This window comes from Gymnoscopelus braueri (genome assembly GCF_963280865.1).
Source record: "Gymnoscopelus braueri genome assembly, chromosome: 8".
Taxonomy (NCBI): domain Eukaryota; kingdom Metazoa; phylum Chordata; class Actinopteri; order Myctophiformes; family Myctophidae; genus Gymnoscopelus; species Gymnoscopelus braueri.
In genome coordinates this window covers 35,654,754-35,673,339 of record NC_137609.1, presented here as the reverse complement: position 1 = coordinate 35,673,339, position 18,586 = coordinate 35,654,754, and the positions used below count along the sequence as shown (strand labels likewise).

Sequence of the window (18,586 nt, the reverse complement as noted above, 5' to 3'; positions counted from 1 at the left end):
AAGCGTAGTGGGTTTCTCCCAGTTAACTGATAGTTCATGTGAGAATGCTTCAACTCAACCCTGTCTCCAGGCTGAAACGTTTCTATCGTACGGTTCTGCAGTATACCAAATCGTTAGGATTGAACGTTTCGTTGGTCTGCTGTCTGAGGATCAGACGTCTGTATTGAACGTCTGGTCTATGCGACGTAAATACATCCCGATTCAAATAATAATAATAATAATAATATTAATAACTAGGACTAATTAATTGTTTTTAGAGCTGTTAAAATGTTTAACACTGGGTTTTTCTGTTCAGGGCCAGGCACGCACCGTATTGAATGTATGTATTTGCTGTTAATATCCCGAATCAAATAATAATAATAATAATTAGCCATAATTAATTGTGTTTAGAGCATTAAGAATGTTTAATGCAGGGGTTTAATGTTCAGGGCCAGGCGAGCACCTTTTTTAAATAGCCTAGTTGCCTGTATTAACTGTAATTCATATTAAAACAAATTTCATCGAACTCAGCGTCACTCAACTTGAACCGTGCGTCTACTGACTTCACTGGCTGGCCCTCTGCCAACTGGACACACTGCTCGGTATCTGAACGTGTACTCTGTGTCTGGAGTCAAATTGGACACTGTGACTTCATCAGCTTTAGATGCAGTCTGTTGTTGCCAGTCATCTTGTCCAGTAACACAGTACTCAATAGAGTAGTGGCTGATGTCTTCTGCTCCAAATCCTGGTGGTTGCATCTTGAGTGTCACACTGGTACGGGTTATGTCAGTTGCTTCTGTTTTTTCAGGTTTTGAAGGTGGCTCAAAATTGTCATTGACCTCAACCCCACCCTTATAAAGGTAGATGCTTGCACCCTTTTGACTCTCATTTGGTATAGCTGTTGTTAGGAAGTGGATATTCTTGTTTTCCTTGTTGGCCTCTGAAAAATCAATGAGAAGCTTTGCTTTCTGTCTCAGTGATTGATAGACATCTTTTGAAAAGTACCATTGTTCCTTTTCTACATCATGGGTATGAAGTGCAGTATCTTGTGTGTTCACTTGTTTGGATATTTCGCTTAAGTAGGTTGATAAAGTTGACAGATATGGTTCAGCCATTTGCAATGACGTGAAAGCAAAGCATACAACATGCTCTGTTTCTGGACTGGAGATTATTTGATCAAGTTCATTATGACTTGAGACAATCTTTGTGTTTTTCATCATGTCAGTAAGGGACTTGATGATGTTTATTTCTCTCTCTTTGCAGCGCATCCACTCACTCAGGTCTTTGTTGTTGAAAGGAGATGAGTGTCTTCTTTTCAGGACCTCTGCAAGCGCACTCTCCTCTTCCCCACCTCCTCTGATTGAAACAAGTTTCTCTGACAAGGTTTTCTGAAAGTCCAGCTTGTACTCTTCACACAGATTTTTAAAATCTTTCAGCTTCTTGCTAATCTGTGGGAACTGTTGTGCCACAGTCCTGTGCAGTGCATCATTGCACCTCAGTTCCAGTTCACCGAAGTCCTCCAGGACACTTTGAACTCTATTCACCAGTCCAATGCTAATCTGACGAACAAGCTGAGCTGCTTTAGAGTCTAAAACCTGCAAAGGCGTCAGCCAGACCTTCACTGGTACAGCATTCTCTCCCTTTGATCCCAGTAACTCTGGCAGGCTTTGGTAAGCTTCTATTGCATCCTTAAAAGACACTGGATTTTTCTTCAGTGAAAAGTCCCCATGGAACTTGCAGGAGAATTTCTCACTTTTTGAAATTTCCTTGCCTTCTATTTGTAAAGATCCTTGACCATCTATTGCCAGGAATGGAATCTGTTTGATTATTACCTTCATGTTGCCTTCAATGTGTTGACAATTCTCTTCATGAGACACATCACGGTCAAATACAAAGAAGGCGTGTGCCCCTTTAAGGATACCAGTGACAACATGTGTTGCCATGTTAGAATCAAAGACGTGTGAATGTTTTATATTGCTTGGTCCAAGTGTATTCATTGACAGTTCTTGGAACTCTGTGGTAACTTTGTATTTTAATGTTACTCTGGCCTGATTTTGTGAAGTCTTGCAATCTTTGAGATATTTGGCAGAGCCACCAACCTCTACCAGTCCAGCCAAGAAACTTGCTTTCAAGGAAGCTTTAACATCCAGTGATGAAGTTTTGTACTCTATTGTTTCAGATGTGACTATTTCCAATTCAGTGTTGAGCTGGGGTCTTGTTCTTGTGTCCTTTAGTAGATCTTCAAAATCCCACAATGTAAAGCCTGTAATAGATGAAATAAACAGCAAGTTACCTTCATCACTTGTTTCACTGTGGTTGATGAATAAAATATATATTTTGTAAACAGCCTTGGAATTCATCCAGAATACAGGTGAAGTGTGTATTTCTTCCTTATTTTATTTTCATCTTTGCCCATACATTATCCTTGCTATCTGTTCCATATTGTTATTTTTTGTTTATTGATTGCAAAGTTATGTTGTGGAAAAACATTTGAAATAGCTTCACTAATTCCTGACAGAAACATTTTATAATGACATTATGTTATAAATGCATTATAATCTTCTTACTAATAATACTAGTATAATTACAGTTATAAGCACTCATAACTCATATTGCTTTGTAACAATGAGTCACACTATGTGGTATTTGGGTGCTTTAACCACTAGCATCCCTATTCTGGGGAGAACGTTCACCTAGAATAGCAGATGTACAAGCATACGTGTCATGTTGCAACGCAATGTGGTGTAGAGGGGAAAAGGAGCAGATCTAGTATAGAGCCCTGGGGACTCCGGTCAAATAAGTGAATCAAGTTGTTAATTAAAATGGTCATAAATGGTTGTGTGATGTTCTTGCATAGATTTAAGTATATGTTTTACTTAAATTAATACACTTATGATTAATTATACATTTCTATTACAGCTATTATAATTGTAATTAACTCTGATCGTGGCCAAAACAAAAATACAAAAATAATTGAAATCCGCCATCTTTGAACTTCTGGTACCGTAATGAAACCGGAAACAATTGCTATTGGATGTAACCGCAGCGAGGGCGGGTCTTCACTTGGTAGAACCAGCAAAAGCCGTAGAAACATACCCTACTCTATCATTCATTTTTAAATGAATGGGACCATAATTTACTAAACGCATATCATGATGATTTAAAAAAGACTTTAAACTAGCGATTGAAAACATAAAGTGTTTATGAAAGTATTTACTAAGGTAATGAAATCAAGTGTAAAGTCCGCCCGTTCATTTCTATTGAGAATAATTTTTACTGCAACCAGCACTGCTCTGCAGAAGGTGAACTAGCGCCATCTGCTGGGCCATTAATAGGAACAGCATGCTGTAAGAGAACCTGGAAATGAGCTTCAATTCCAGTGCCGGGGGTTTGCCCACTGGTCCAGAGCCAATCTCCTAAATCTGTACTTATTTATGTTGTATGCTGCCTGCCAATAGGCCAAGGAAGACATGCCATCCCAATTGTTTCATGGTGGTGCTAAACCAGTCCACTTTGCGTTTTGGCACATATCTTTTGAACTGTAGGCCCACATAGGTCATGCCCATTTCTGCCTAAAAAAAATGTCTGCAATTTTGCATTTTCTTCAAAACTACTTCTACAGATTCTTTACAAAACTCGCACAAACTTCTACACATTATACCCGAAATATTGCAACACATCTTTACTTGTTAATTTGTGTATATAACACATATATTATAGCTTTTAGTGTCACACTTATCTTCATTTTGCGTCACGCTTTATAATCTGAATACAGCATTAGGCTTGTAAGTTGAATTCTCACTGGGAGTACCTCACATAAAACATCTAAGTAATAATACTGGAGTATTAGTAGTATCATTAGATCTGTTTAAAAACATAAACGGCAGTATAGTCTATAGTCACATCCTACATTTAAAGCTGTATACTGTACCTGGGATAAGTGAGTCTCTGCGACAGTCATAGAGCATGCCAAGGCTGAAGGGTCGACCAAGCGCTGCCAGCTCTATAGTTTGTCTCCTCTCTGGATCCATGGCTTACACTGCACTGGAGAAAATAAATCATTCATTCATTCTAAATGAGTTATAGTAGAAATACATAATAACAACACATCAATGACCGATATGCCCATTTATTTAAGGAGCCCAGTTATGGGCATATACTGATGCCATCAGGTATCTCCATATGTGGGCACACAAGAGATAAGAACAGATGATACTGAGATCTCCATATATGGGCATAAAAGGGACATTAAGATGAATTAAGATCTATGTTTGGCAACGGTAAGGTGGGAATTATCTCCTTCTCTCTGAAACTAAACTAGATGAGTCTGTGAATGATTCTGAATTTGAGATTGAAGGTTATTTGGAAGGATAAAGATTATTTGGGGGCAGGGTGTGTATCTAGGAGAGAACTACCCTTACCTTCAATACACTGTCTTTGAATGCATTGATGAGAAGAGTTTTGCTTCGGGTCGGGTATGAACACTTTTTAACACATTTAAGAGTTATTGATCCGAACATGAAGCAAATTTTTACTCCAAACGTCTAGTAGATGAAAAGTGCACCATCAATTTCAGTGTGAGGGGAGATCCTTTCTGACAAAGTGCCTCATCTGCTGGACATACTGTATATGTCTACAATCTGTGCACTATTGCAAAACACATATGTCACATGTTTAAAAAATATAGTCTATATATATATATATATATATATATATATATATATATTTTATAATATATATATATATATATATATATATATATATATATATATATATATATAATGTATATGTGTGTGTGTCTTTAACAACACATACCGCAACACACTTTTACACGTCTTCTGGTTGAATATTTAATTACAGTAAACCTCAAAGTGACACCTTGACAGTAGAATCCTCTGAGTCTGAGCATAATAATGCATTATGACCAGCAGTTATATAACATTATAAACATGGTTATAAGTCGTTATACATGATTATAAACATGTATAACAAGCATTATAATGCCTCATAAGGGCATTATATTGCAATATAAATGAGCTTATAAAGCATTATAGAGGTGACCGATTGGGATGCAAGGGTTTAAGTGGTTAAAGGTGCCTCAAAGAGCCAATGAGACGTCCCAAGAACCAAAAAAGGGAACCATTCTGGTTCTATTTTACTTTAGTATTTCTTTTTTTTTAATAGGCTACTTTGTGCTTCTACTCCATTACAACTCAGAGGCAAATATCACACTTTTACTCCACGACACTTATTAGACAACTTTTGTTACTAATTACTTTGCAGATTTAGATGACTATTATTGCGAAATATACATTAACCACTTAAGCCCTATTTTATACTTTGGGTATTTGAAAATAGCCGATCTACAAGCTCACAACGCATCGCATCATGACTTGTCGTGAGCTCGTAGATCGGCTATTCATAAAAAGGCACATTTTGAAAGGTTTACTTTACCGGAAGTATATGTTAAAGCCAATACTTTTGTATTTTTACTCAAGTAAAACTTTGCATACAGCACTTTTAGACTAACAGCACATGCAAGTATTTCTGCTTGAGTAAAATAAATATGATTACTTTTTCCACGTCATACAGTTGTATTGTCCAATGTAACACCATCAGTGTTGGCAGATGTACGATAATGATCATATTTATTGATAAGGTTACCCTCTCGAGGATCTGTGATCAATAATGCAGAAAATGCCCAAATGTACGATCAATTCAGAAAAGGTGCATGAATTTACCAAATTCCCTGGCTACTGATCCACAATGTGGATTGAGAACAAAAAGGCAACCTGACCCTAGATGTGTACTTGGAGGCATTAAAACACCAGTTCCAGGCTTGTATTAGATTAGAGTGAGGTCCAGGAAGTTGCCATGCAGCCTATGTGGTGAGTTTTCCTCAAGTAGTAGTCTCAAACGAAGTTTTTTCTTACAATAAATAACAATATTTTCTGTGAAATTACATATTTAAACCTGTAATTTGTCTTTTTTTATGCCTCCATTAAGATCAGTTAACATTTGACACCTTTCAGAATACTAAACACCATCAATTTTCTTTGTTGGATTATCCTGCCAATTCAATTCAATTCAATTCAATTCAATTCAATTCAATTCAATTCAATTCAATTCAATTCAATTCAATTCAATTCAATTCAATTCAATTCAATTCAATTCAATTCAATTCAATTCAATTCAATGTGATCCTGTATGTCCTTACCTGTCACAAGTCGTGATGAATCCAACGTCCTCGTCTGTAGAAATGCAAATGTAATTGCAATGGATGAAATTTCCTTCAAATGTAATTGTTGAATGTGTTGTAGTTGCAGTCAGTCACACAGTGTCAGGCAGGCGTGATACTAAAATGTGTTTCTAATACCTGTTATATACAGAGACTGGGCGGAGACACATTGATAGAGAGATACAGTACAAACAAACTAATGAAGCTCCACCCACAATGTGTGTGTGTGTGTGTGTGTGTGTGTGTGTGTGTGTGTGTGTGTGTGTGTGTGTGTGTGTGTGTGTGTGTGTGTGTGTGTGTGTGTGTGTGTGCGTGTGTGCGTGTGTGTGTGTGTTTCAGTGGTGGAAAAAGTTCTCAAATTTGTTACTTATGTAAAAGTATCAATACTGCCGAAATGTATATAGGGCTGAAGTGGTTAATGTATGTTTTGTACTAATAATAATAAAAATCTCCAAAGTAACTAGTAACTAAAGTTTGCAAAATTCTACTTAAGTACAGTACTTAAGTAAATGTACATAGTTACTTTGTGTGTGTGTGTGTGTGTGTGTGTGTGTGTGCGTGTGTGTGTGTGTGTGTGTGTGTGTGTGTGTGTGTGTGTGTGTGTGTGTGTGTGTGTGTGTGTGCGTGTGCGTGTGCGTGCGCTCATGTGCGTGCACACGAGAGCGCTTGTATTTCTATACTTATGAGGACCAAATATCCCCACAAGTATAGAATTTGCCTGGTCCACACTCCACACAAGAAAAATTGTTGTGATTAAAACATATATTTAGAGGTTTACAATAAAATAAAATAAAATCAGGTTGGGGTTAGCGTTAGGATTAGGCATTTAGAGGTTAGGTTTAGGTGTTTTCCCTATTTTATGCTTGTATTTATAGCTTTGAACTATACCGTAGTTTTTTTCAAAAATAAAAGCCAATCTACAAGCTCACAATGTGTCAACGTGTTTTCAGATTCAGGTCAGGATCAAAAGTGACACCCAGGTTAAGGCACGCACACCTAGGAACGCACGGCCACATTTGTATTAAAAATGCTACTATTTTGCATTGCCACCCATCTTACAATGTGTTTTATCTATTCTTGTCTGATATACAGTACATATAAAGGGTTCAGTACTGTCTCCAGTCAACCATGAACTGTTTTACATGAGACATGGAGCTGGATACAAAAGTAAATTCTTAATTATATACTGTACATAAATTGGTCATAATGACCTAGTGGCTCCAATTTTCGTAATGAAAGGTTTTAAGATAAGTCCTTTTGCAGAAAACGGACAGGGGCGTCGGAGTATAGATGCTGAATATGGAAGGAAAAGGGAGAATGGAGAGGGAGTCCTGCACACTGTCTTCACTTATAAAGAATAAGTAATGAAAGGTTTAACATGTCATATTCTTGATAATCCTCAGAAAACTGTTGAAATGTCAAAGTTTGAGGAACTGTGGTGAGTGACATGGATTTCACAGCGGTTGTGTAAATAAGCAGCACACAATCATCTGTGCTTCCTCCAGCTTGAACATTGAACATTGCACCGGCTTCTGATGCTATCAATGCACTGAATGGGACATTATCCCGTGTAATCAGATGATTGAATGGTCTGAGTACTGTAGGTGAGATATTGACCTACCCACGTGTAATCAGACTATTGATTGGTGAGATACTGACTTACCCGGGGACAGAGCTGTCCCCACAACATGATTTACGATTCTGTGCCTACCGGTACATAACTCGGACGGCGCTGAGTCGGCTCAAGCGAACGTCGCAACGTTCGGCACAGCAACTCGCTCGCTTTGGCTCGCTCAGTGGTGCCTCTCGTGGCTTCAGTTCACTTGAGACGGCGTGCCTCAGACACAGTCCAAAACTATACTTTATACAAAACACCTCCGTCGGTAGGTCAGTATCTCTTGATCCAATCAATAGTCTGATTAAACGTGGGTAGGTCAGTATCTCACCTAGACCATTCATTCATCTGACTAAACGTGATAATGTCCCATTCAGAGCATTGACAGCATCAGAAACGGTGAACATTGAGGCAAATAACATGATAAGGTTTCTCTTAGCTTGGCCACTGAGACACAGAGCATTTAGTGGTCAATCTTCATTGGTACAGACACATAGTTGGAAAAAAGATGAAGTGATGTGTATGTCCAACCCAAATTGGTTCATGTGCATTATTTTTGCCTATTGTAAGGAATTGTAAGGATCAGTGGAGGATTGATCGTCTAGTCAGTAAGAATACTCTGAAGATTCTTGCAGGGGCCCTCATTCAAGGTCATTATGATTATGCATGCACTTCATGGTATCACAACACCTCCAAGGCCTTAAAAACAAGGCTCCAAACATCCCAAAACAAACTTGTAAGGCTACTTCTTGGCCTCAATCACAAAACCCATCTAACCCCTGCTCATTTTGCTAGGATTGGATGGCTTAGGGTTGAGGACAGCGTACAGCAACTTGCTATGGGCCTGGTCTTCAAGATACACCACAACATTGGGATCCCCCTGTATTTGTCAAAATACTTCCAAAATGTTAATGAAGTCCATGATCATAACACCAGAGGCAGCTCCACAAATCATGTTCAACCCAGATTTGGCTCAACTAAGGGAATGAACTCGTTCTCATACTATTCATCAAAAATGTGGAATGCCCTACCAAAAGGAGTAAAGGAGTGTAAAACCCTACTCACTTTCAAAACTGCCCTAAAGATACACCTTCAGGAGGCTGCAATTCGAAAATGGCCCCTGTCTAAGTCTTAACCTACCCCCCCCCTTCATTTTCCTCTTTTGTATATATATATATATTTTTTTTTTCTCTCTTCATACCAGTAACCTGAAAGCTGATTGTATGACATTCTGTATAGTAGTGTGTATATCTGTCTGCCTCTTATATATCATCATGATTTGTGTGCATGGGGTTCTCATCTTAAACAAGCTTAGTGCTTAATGAGAGTTCCAGTTTAGTAGACCTTGTATTGTGAATTTGTACTTCCATGTACTATTATGTACTGTCCTATTCTCATGTCTTACTAAATAAACTACATCAATCAATCGATCAGTTATTTTCGCCAAATGTTTGCCCAAGAGTTCACGTGCATGGCTAACCATGTCATAGTGGAGTGAAAAGGCTGTGCATTAACTCATTTTCAGGTTTTAATTTCATGCAAAATGATTTTCAGGTTTTAATTTCATGCAAACTGACTGTACCAAGGTTCATGCACTGTGCATATACCTGTCCGATTTTCATCATTCTAGAATTGCTGTAATTGTAACAATTCATCATAGAAGAGAGTTCTCTATGAGAGAGCAGGTGGCAAATGTAATGAATTTGAGTATCATCATGGTCACATATCTGTGTTTAACCAATAAACAGTTGTTTCACGTCCTGGGATCACAATGAACACCTCTGTCTGATATATACCACACACTACTAATTAAAACCTCTGTAAAAAAATATATATGGAAATTGTTGTTTTATAATGAGAATATTTTGACGTTTATACATATATTCCGACACCTAAGAAAACAGCAGAGACTTTCATAATTATGTTTTATTCATCATTCATCAGGTAATTAATGATACTCAAAGTATTTTTTGGTTAAAACAATCTTTTTTTGTTAAAAGTTAAAGCTCTATATTCTGATTGTAATCATTGCTATAGATGGTTTGTATACATGTAGTAACGGGGGTCTCTGCATCTAGCTATTTTATATCGTTCTAATTACAATTTGGTCTACTCATTTCTTTGTGTCTTCACTTCCAATTTCATTCGTTTCTTCTGTATCCTGTATGAGTTCTCTCTCCTGATTGTACATAATTGGTATCCTGGCCTGAAAAATGCATTTTCTGTTCATTAAAGAGCTGGAGACACAGGGAGAATCCTGTTAGTGAACAGACAATGATTACTAAATAAGAAAAAGAGGTTGCGCATCAACAATGGGTTCTCAGTGGAGTGCTAGACCCAAATTCAGTATACATATAAAAAAAAGGAATTAAAAAAATTCCAAAAAGGTAGCACATCCAAAAAAAATCAATTAAATGGAGGACAAATTACTCACATTTCCACTTTTTTTAATGGCACACCAATAAATTGAACGCTTACGCGTTTCAGCTATGAGCCTTCCTCAGAGCATTCATATCACATCAATTCAACTCACTTTATACAAAGGGTCAGAGTTCACCAACAGCTGAAATCTCAAGTCAATCTCCAAGGTCCAATCACTAGTATGCAAGAACACAGACAATTACAGGTAATTTGAGGCATATATCATAAAGTAACAAATTAACACATCCAATGCACAGTGAAGGGGTATCAAAGATAGTCTTAACCCAAAAAGCATTTTAAGCTCTAATCGTCATTAAGTCCATTGGGTGTCATAGTGTGTATATCCACTGCATTTCTCTCTGGGCCAGTTTCTTTAGAATATCACCTCCTCTGATAGGCATCACAATTTTCTCAATCCCACAGAATTTTAATGAAGAGGGTGAACCATGATTTGCTTCAGCATAATGTTTTGCAATTGCATAATCCATATTTCCTGTACGGATTGCAGTTTTGTGCTCTGATATTCTTTGTTTGAGGGGTCGTTTAGTTTGTCCTACGTATGCTAGACCACAGGGACATAACAGCATGTAAATCACATGTGTCGATTTGCAGTTGATAAATTCATGAATAGGAATCTTCCTTCCAGTGTGGGGATGATTGAATGATTTCTTGTCTGTTGTGTTGTTGCAACAGGCACAGTTACCACATCTATACATTCCAGTTGTTGTCAGCCATGTGGTCTTCTTTTGAACCATATTTTTGTACATGACTGTACCTTTGATTGTGGGTGCTCTCCTAAATGCAACAAGGGGTGGGGATTTGCAGAGGTCTTTCACAGATGGCTCTGTTTGGAGCACATGCCAGTGTCTGTTGAGTATCTTTTTGATTTGTGAAGCACAGTGGTTATATTCAGTACAAAAACAAGCCCGACTTGGATTTTTTGTTTTTGGTGCATTAGATAAGAGATCAGAGCGGGAGGTGTTATTGGCATATTGTATGGCTTTCTGAATAGAATTGGAAGAATAGCCCCAATGATTACTATCAGAATATAGAGCTATTTAGCATTTATTTTCACAAAAGAAACTGTTTGTGAATACAATTTATTGTTAATCTCATATTATGTAATTCCATTTTGCTCATCACAGTATAGCTTTAGAACAGCTATAACAGGTATTTGTTTTTTGACATAGATTTTTCTGAACAGATAGGGCATCACACAACATGGTAATTATTTACACCCCTGATTTGAGCTGGATACTGATTATAATCATCACTTAATATAATCTTAATATAGTGCCCATAGCATCACATGCTTGAGCAGCCCTTTACTTCCATTGCACAGAGCATGATCCAAGTCCAGTACACAAAGGATTATGGTCACCATAGTCTTTACTAATTTGACTAAGTTACTAAGTTTAATAACTCTCATCTGCAATCTGCAAGTTTCAGCTCATCAAAACCAATCGAAAACTCTGGTGAAAAGGACTTTATTCAATCATGTCTGACAACTGTATGAGTTGTAACAGGAATCTTTGGTAGGCTGTGTTAAAATGCAAAGCAAACAACTACCATATTGTACACACTGTATCACTATAAAAAATAAAAATAAAATCACAAATCAAATCACAACAAAGAAAACATGTTTTCATGTTAAACATTTTGAATACAGCACATGTTTAAAACAAAGGAGTAAAAGTAATAGATTCATAAAGCCCTGTAAATGTAATAGGTTTTAGAGTTAAACATGTAAGGTCTAATCTGTTTTCATTTTCATTTTGTCCTGCCAACATAAATACAACGACAGGGACATTCTAAGTAGTAAACAAGAGGGTTAGAATTAAAGAACCCACTGATCACTTTATTCTTTTTGATATAAATATCGAAAAAATACTTTTGTCTGTTTTCTTTATTATTAATATACACAGTCCAACCTCAAAGTCAGTGGTGTACTGGTCCTGAACAGTTTGTAAAATGTTGTCAGAGAGGAGAGTTTCTCCTTTTTCTACCATAGCCATGTACACTGCCTTTCCTCTCATTTCCTTCAGGGACTTAATGCGATCCATGTAGCCTGGTTTGCATTCAGCCTTCTCTCCCTCAATGAGCCGGTCAATGTAGGCCTACTCTGGAGTGGAAAGTGGATTGGGCTTCAGTGCGATATCTTTCAGTCTGTGTGACATCTCCATAAGATTTACCACCTGCAGCTGCAGATCATCATATTCTGCATCAAATTTAGCGATGATGTCCAACACACATCTTTTTCTTTAAAGCTGTTTGATACTTTTCTCGTATATCTTTCACTGTTCGCTTTTCTCAGAAATCTCTGTTTTGTGATTTTCAAGTATTTGAGCTGTTTGTTTTATCTCATCGAGCTTAGCTAACGCAAGTATGACCTGCTTCTGCAAGTTTTCAACCAAGGTTCCAAGCTTCTTTCGTTCTCCGAGGACCTCCTTTGTTAAAGTCAAACTTTTTGTACTAATTAGGTTCAAAGCTTTGAAGAAGTTCTTCATGCTTTTGACACGCATGTCCCAAAACATTTTATCAAAGGAGCCTACTTCATCCTCACGAGATTTGTTATTTGCAAACAAGGCAGAATTGTTTAATTTTAAATGAAGTGGCTGTCCCTCTTTTGTTGGACATGGGACCCCTGAGGCTTTGATTGCCTCCAGGACTGGTGGAATATTACCATCTGCAAATGTCACCAAAACCCTGATGTTGTCTTATATGTCTTTTCCAAAGATTGAGAGCAGAGAATCAAACACATATCTCTGTGTAGGTGTTAGCCATGCAAGAGAGGCTGGAGCAACAAAACAAACTGCATCAATTTCAGAGACACCATGTGGGTCTTTGAAAAGTTTGTTCAGCTGCTCTGAGATCAGCCAGTCTCTTTGTATTCTCTGAATGTCACCAAAACATGGTGTGTCAATGATGGTTAGTGAATAGTTAATCTGAAATCCCTCTTGATGGTTAATCTTGTATACAGTGACTTCAGATGTCTGACTCACATTTTGAGCAGTTGTTTGATCCTCATCAATTAACGTGAACCGAGATGAATCCTCCCATTGGACACCCAGTATGTAGTTGATCATCCCATTGATGAGGGTGGTCTTTCCCGCTCCAATTTCTCCAAGAACCATGATGGTGCGATGTTGCCTCTTGCTTTCCTTCCCAAAACTATAGCTCTTGCATCCATCAATGTCTATCTTTTTTTATTTCCAGAGGAACCTTGTAAACTATGGGTGACCCTGAATTGATGAGTGTGCATTTAGGCCTGTAGAATTCAGACGTTGACATGCCTCTGTTGTCTGAACAGGGACTGTAATGCTTTCCTTGCTTCTACCAGCTACACCACACTCACATCTGATTCTAACTGCATAGCTGCATTGGTTCAAGGCCAGAAATGATGGCCTTTTCAGCTTTTGATGTCAGTTTATTCCACTGCAGTTGTTCATGTTTCATTCCAGTGGATACCTTTACGTACTCCACACTGTAGCTCTCCACAGTCACACCATCGGATTCGGATTCACGGATTCACTTTTATTGTCACTTAGATGCACAGGTACATACATGTGAAAAACTTACGCTCGGAAGCTCCAATAATAAAACAATAAAAACATGATAAAACAACCTAAAAACGCTCATAAGCAATAAATAAACAAACACAGGCAAATCAGTTTAAGGAAAGTGCATAGTGCAGAGTACAGTTATTGCACATTTCATTTTCCACTGTCATTTAACAGCCTGATGGCCTGTGGGAAGAAACTGTTCCTCAGCCTGCTGGTACGTGCTGAGAGGATCTTGTATCCCTTTACCCTTCTTGATTTTAGTGGGGAAAATAGTATTTTATGGGGGTGGGTGGGGTCTTTAATGATCTCCAAGCGTAGTGGGTTTCTCCCAGTTAACTGATAGTTCATGTGAGAATGCTTCAACTCAACCCTGTCTCCAGGCTGAAACGTTTCTATCGTACGGTTCTGCAGTATACCAAATCGTTAGGATTGAACGTTTCGTTGGTCTGCTGTCTGAGGATCAGACGTCTGTATTGAACGTCTGGTCTATGCGACGTAAATACATCCCGATTCAAATAATAATAATAATAATAATATTAATAACTAGGACTAATTAATTGTTTTTAGAGCTGTTAAAATGTTTAACACTGGGTTTTTCTGTTCAGGGCCAGGCACGCACCGTATTGAATGTATGTATTTGCTGTTAATATCCCGAATCAAATAATAATAATAATAATTAGCCATAATTAATTGTGTTTAGAGCATTAAGAATGTTTAATGCAGGGGTTTAATGTTCAGGGCCAGGCGAGCACCTTTTTTAAATAGCCTAGTTGCCTGTATTAACTGTAATTCATATTAAAACAAATTTCATCGAACTCAGCGTCACTCAACTTGAACCGTGCGTCTACTGACTTCACTGGCTGGCCCTCTGCCAACTGGACACACTGCTCGGTATCTGAACGTGTACTCTGTGTCTGGAGTCAAATTGGACACTGTGACTTCATCAGCTTTAGATGCAGTCTGTTGTTGCCAGTCATCTTGTCCAGTAACACAGTACTCAATAGAGTAGTGGCTGATGTCTTCTGCTCCAAATCCTGGTGGTTGCATCTTGAGTGTCACACTGGTACGGGTTATGTCAGTTGCTTCTGTTTTTTCAGGTTTTGAAGGTGGCTCAAAATTGTCATTGACCTCAACCCCACCCTTATAAAGGTAGATGCTTGCACCCTTTTGACTCTCATTTGGTATAGCTGTTGTTAGGAAGTGGATATTCTTGTTTTCCTTGTTGGCCTCTGAAAAATCAATGAGAAGCTTTGCTTTCTGTCTCAGTGATTGATAGACATCTTTTGAAAAGTACCATTGTTCCTTTTCTACATCATGGGTATGAAGTGCAGTATCTTGTGTGTTCACTTGTTTGGATATTTCGCTTAAGTAGGTTGATAAAGTTGACAGATATGGTTCAGCCATTTGCAATGACGTGAAAGCAAAGCATACAACATGCTCTGTTTCTGGACTGGAGATTATTTGATCAAGTTCATTATGACTTGAGACAATCTTTGTGTTTTTCATCATGTCAGTAAGGGACTTGATGATGTTTATTTCTCTCTCTTTGCAGCGCATCCACTCACTCAGGTCTTTGTTGTTGAAAGGAGATGAGTGTCTTCTTTTCAGGACCTCTGCAAGCGCACTCTCCTCTTCCCCACCTCCTCTGATTGAAACAAGTTTCTCTGACAAGGTTTTCTGAAAGTCCAGCTTGTACTCTTCACACAGATTTTTAAAATCTTTCAGCTTCTTGCTAATCTGTGGGAACTGTTGTGCCACAGTCCTGTGCAGTGCATCATTGCACCTCAGTTCCAGTTCACCGAAGTCCTCCAGGACACTTTGAACTCTATTCACCAGTCCAATGCTAATCTGACGAACAAGCTGAGCTGCTTTAGAGTCTAAAACCTGCAAAGGCGTCAGCCAGACCTTCACTGGTACAGCATTCTCTCCCTTTGATCCCAGTAACTCTGGCAGGCTTTGGTAAGCTTCTATTGCATCCTTAAAAGACACTGGATTTTTCTTCAGTGAAAAGTCCCCATGGAACTTGCAGGAGAATTTCTCACTTTTTGTAATTTCCTTGCCTTCTATTTGTAAAGATCCTTGACCATCTATTGCCAGGAATGGAATCTGTTTGATTATTACCTTCATGTTGCCTTCAATGTGTTGACAATTCTCTTCATGAGACACATCACGGTCAAATACAAAGAAGGCGTGTGCCCCTTTAAGGATACCAGTGACAACATGTGTTGCCATGTTAGAATCAAAGACGTGTGAATGTTTTATATTGCTTGGTCCAAATGTATTCATTGACAGTTCTTGGAACTCTGTGGTAACTTTGTATTTTAATGTTACTCTGGCCTGATTTTGTGAAGTCTTGCAATCTTTGAGATATTTGGCAGAGCCACCAACCTCTACCAGTCCAGCCAAGAAACTTGCTTTCAAGGAAGCTTTAACATCCAGTGATGAAGTTTTGTACTCTATTGTTTCAGATGTGACTATTTCCAATTCAGTGTTGAGCTGGGGTCTTGTTCTTGTGTCCTTTAGTAGATCTTCAAAATCCCACAATGTAAAGCCTGTAATAGATGAAATAAACAGCAAGTTACCTTCATCACTTGTTTCACTGTGGTTGATGAATAAAATATATATTTTGTAAACAGCCTTGGAATTCATCCAGAATACAGGTGAAGTGTGTATTTCTTCCTTATTTTATTTTCATCTTTGCCCATACATTATCCTCGCTATCTGTTCCATATTGTTATTTTTTGTTTATTGATTGCAAAGTTATGTTGTGGAAAAACATTTGAAATAGCTTCACTAATTCCTGACAGAAACATTTTATAATGACATTATGTTATAAATGCATTATAATCTTCTTACTAATAATACTAGTATAATTACAGTTATAAGCACTCATAACTCATATTGCTTTGTAACAATGGGTCACACTATGTGGTATTTGGGTGCTTTAACCACTAGCATCCCTATTCTGGGGAGAACGTTCACCTAGAATAGCAGATGTACAAGCATACGTGTCATGTTGCAACGCAATGTGGTGTAGAGGGGAAAAGGAGCAGATCTAGTATAGAGCCCTGGGGACTCCGGTCAAATAAGTGAATCAAGTTGTTAATTAAAATGGTCATAAATGGTTGTGTGATGTTCTTGCATAGATTTAAGTATATGTTTTACTTAAATTAATACACTTATGATTAATTATACATTTCTATTACAGCTATTATAATTGTAATTAACTCTGATCGTGGCCAAAACAAAAATACAAAAATAATTGAAATCCGCCATCTTTGAACTTCTGGTACCGTAATGAAACCGGAAACAATTGCTATTGGATGTAACCGCAGCGAGGGCGGGTCTTCACTTGGTAGAACCAGCAAAAGCCGTAGAAACATACCCTACTATATCATTCATTTTTAAATGAATGGGACCATAATTTACTAAACGCATATCATGATGATTTAAAAAAGACTTTAAACTAGCGATTGAAAACATAAAGTGTTTATGAAAGTATTTACTAAGGTAATGAAATCAAGTGTAAAGTCCGCCCGTTCATTTCTATTGAGAATAATTTTTACTGCAACCAGCACTGCTCTGCAGAAGGTGAACTAGCGCCATCTGCTGGGCCATTAATAGGAACAGCATGCTGTAAGAGAACCTGGAAATGAGCTTCAATTCCAGTGCCGGGGGTTTGCCCACTGGTCCAGAGCCAATCTCCTAAATCTCTGTACTTATTTATGTTGTATGCTGCCTGCCAATAGGCCAAGGAAGACATGCCATCCCAATTGTTTCATGGTGGTGCTAAACCAGTCCACTTTGCGTTTTGGCACATATCTTTTGAACTGTAGGCCCACATAGGTCATGCCCATTTCTGCCTAAAAATAATTTCTGCCATTTTGCATTTTCTTCAAAACTACTTCTACAGATTCTTTACAAAACTCGCACAAACTTCTACACATTATACCCGAAATATTGCAACACATCTTTACTTGTTAATTTGTGTATATAACACATATATTATAGCTTTTAGTGTCACACTTATCTTCATTTTGCGTCACGCTTTATAATCTGAATACAGCATTAGGCTTGTAAGTTGAATTCTCACTGGGAGTACCTCACATAAAACATCTAAGTAATAATACTGTAGTATTAGTAGTATCATTAGATCTGTTTAAAAACATAAACGGCAGTATAGTCTATAGTCACATCCTACATTTAAAGCTGTATACTGTACCTGGGATAAGTGAGTCTCTGCGACAGTCATAGAGCATGCCAAGGCTGAAGGGTCGACCAAGCGCTGCCAGCTCTATAGTTTGTCTCCTCTCTGGATCCATGGCTTACACTGCACTGGAGAAAATAAATCATTCATTCATTCTAAATGAGTTATAGTAGAAATACATAATAACAACACATCAATGACCGATATGCCCATTTATTTAAGGAGCCCAGTTATGGGCATATACTGATGCCATCAGGTATCTCCATATGTGGGCACACAAGAGATAAGAACAGATGATACAGAGATCTCCATATATGGGCATAAAAGGGACATTAAGATGAATTAAGATCTATGTTTGGCAACGGTAAGGTGGGAATTATCTCCTTCTCTCTGAAACTAAACTAGATGAGTCTGTGAATGATTCTGAATTTGAGATTGAAGGTTATTTGGAAGGATAAAGATTATTTGGGGGCAGGGTGTGTATCTAGGAGAGAACTACCCTTACCTTCAATACACTGTCTTTGAATGCATTGATGAGAAGAGTTTTGCTTCGGGTCGGGTAT

At 38.0% G+C, this 18,586-nt stretch overlaps 2 protein-coding genes across 2 annotated transcripts; both read right to left on the bottom strand.

Moving 5' to 3' along the window:
• Positions 1-512: 512 nt before the first annotated feature.
• LOC308090814 (stonustoxin subunit alpha-like) lies at positions 513-4,010 on the bottom strand (the record flags this gene model as incomplete). The annotated part of the gene is made up of 2 exons (XM_080436087.1): positions 513-2,242; positions 3,911-4,010. The coding sequence occupies 2 exons, from the start codon at positions 4,008-4,010 to the stop codon at positions 513-515; spliced, it is 1,830 nt and encodes a 609-aa protein (XP_080292213.1).
• A 10,628-nt stretch (positions 4,011-14,638) lies between these two features.
• Positions 14,639-18,138, bottom strand: LOC308090813 (stonustoxin subunit alpha-like; the record flags this gene model as incomplete). Its single annotated transcript, XM_080436086.1, has 2 exons — positions 14,639-16,368; positions 18,039-18,138. The coding sequence occupies 2 exons, from the start codon at positions 18,136-18,138 to the stop codon at positions 14,639-14,641; spliced, it is 1,830 nt and encodes a 609-aa protein (XP_080292212.1).
• Positions 18,139-18,586: the final 448 nt, after the last annotated feature.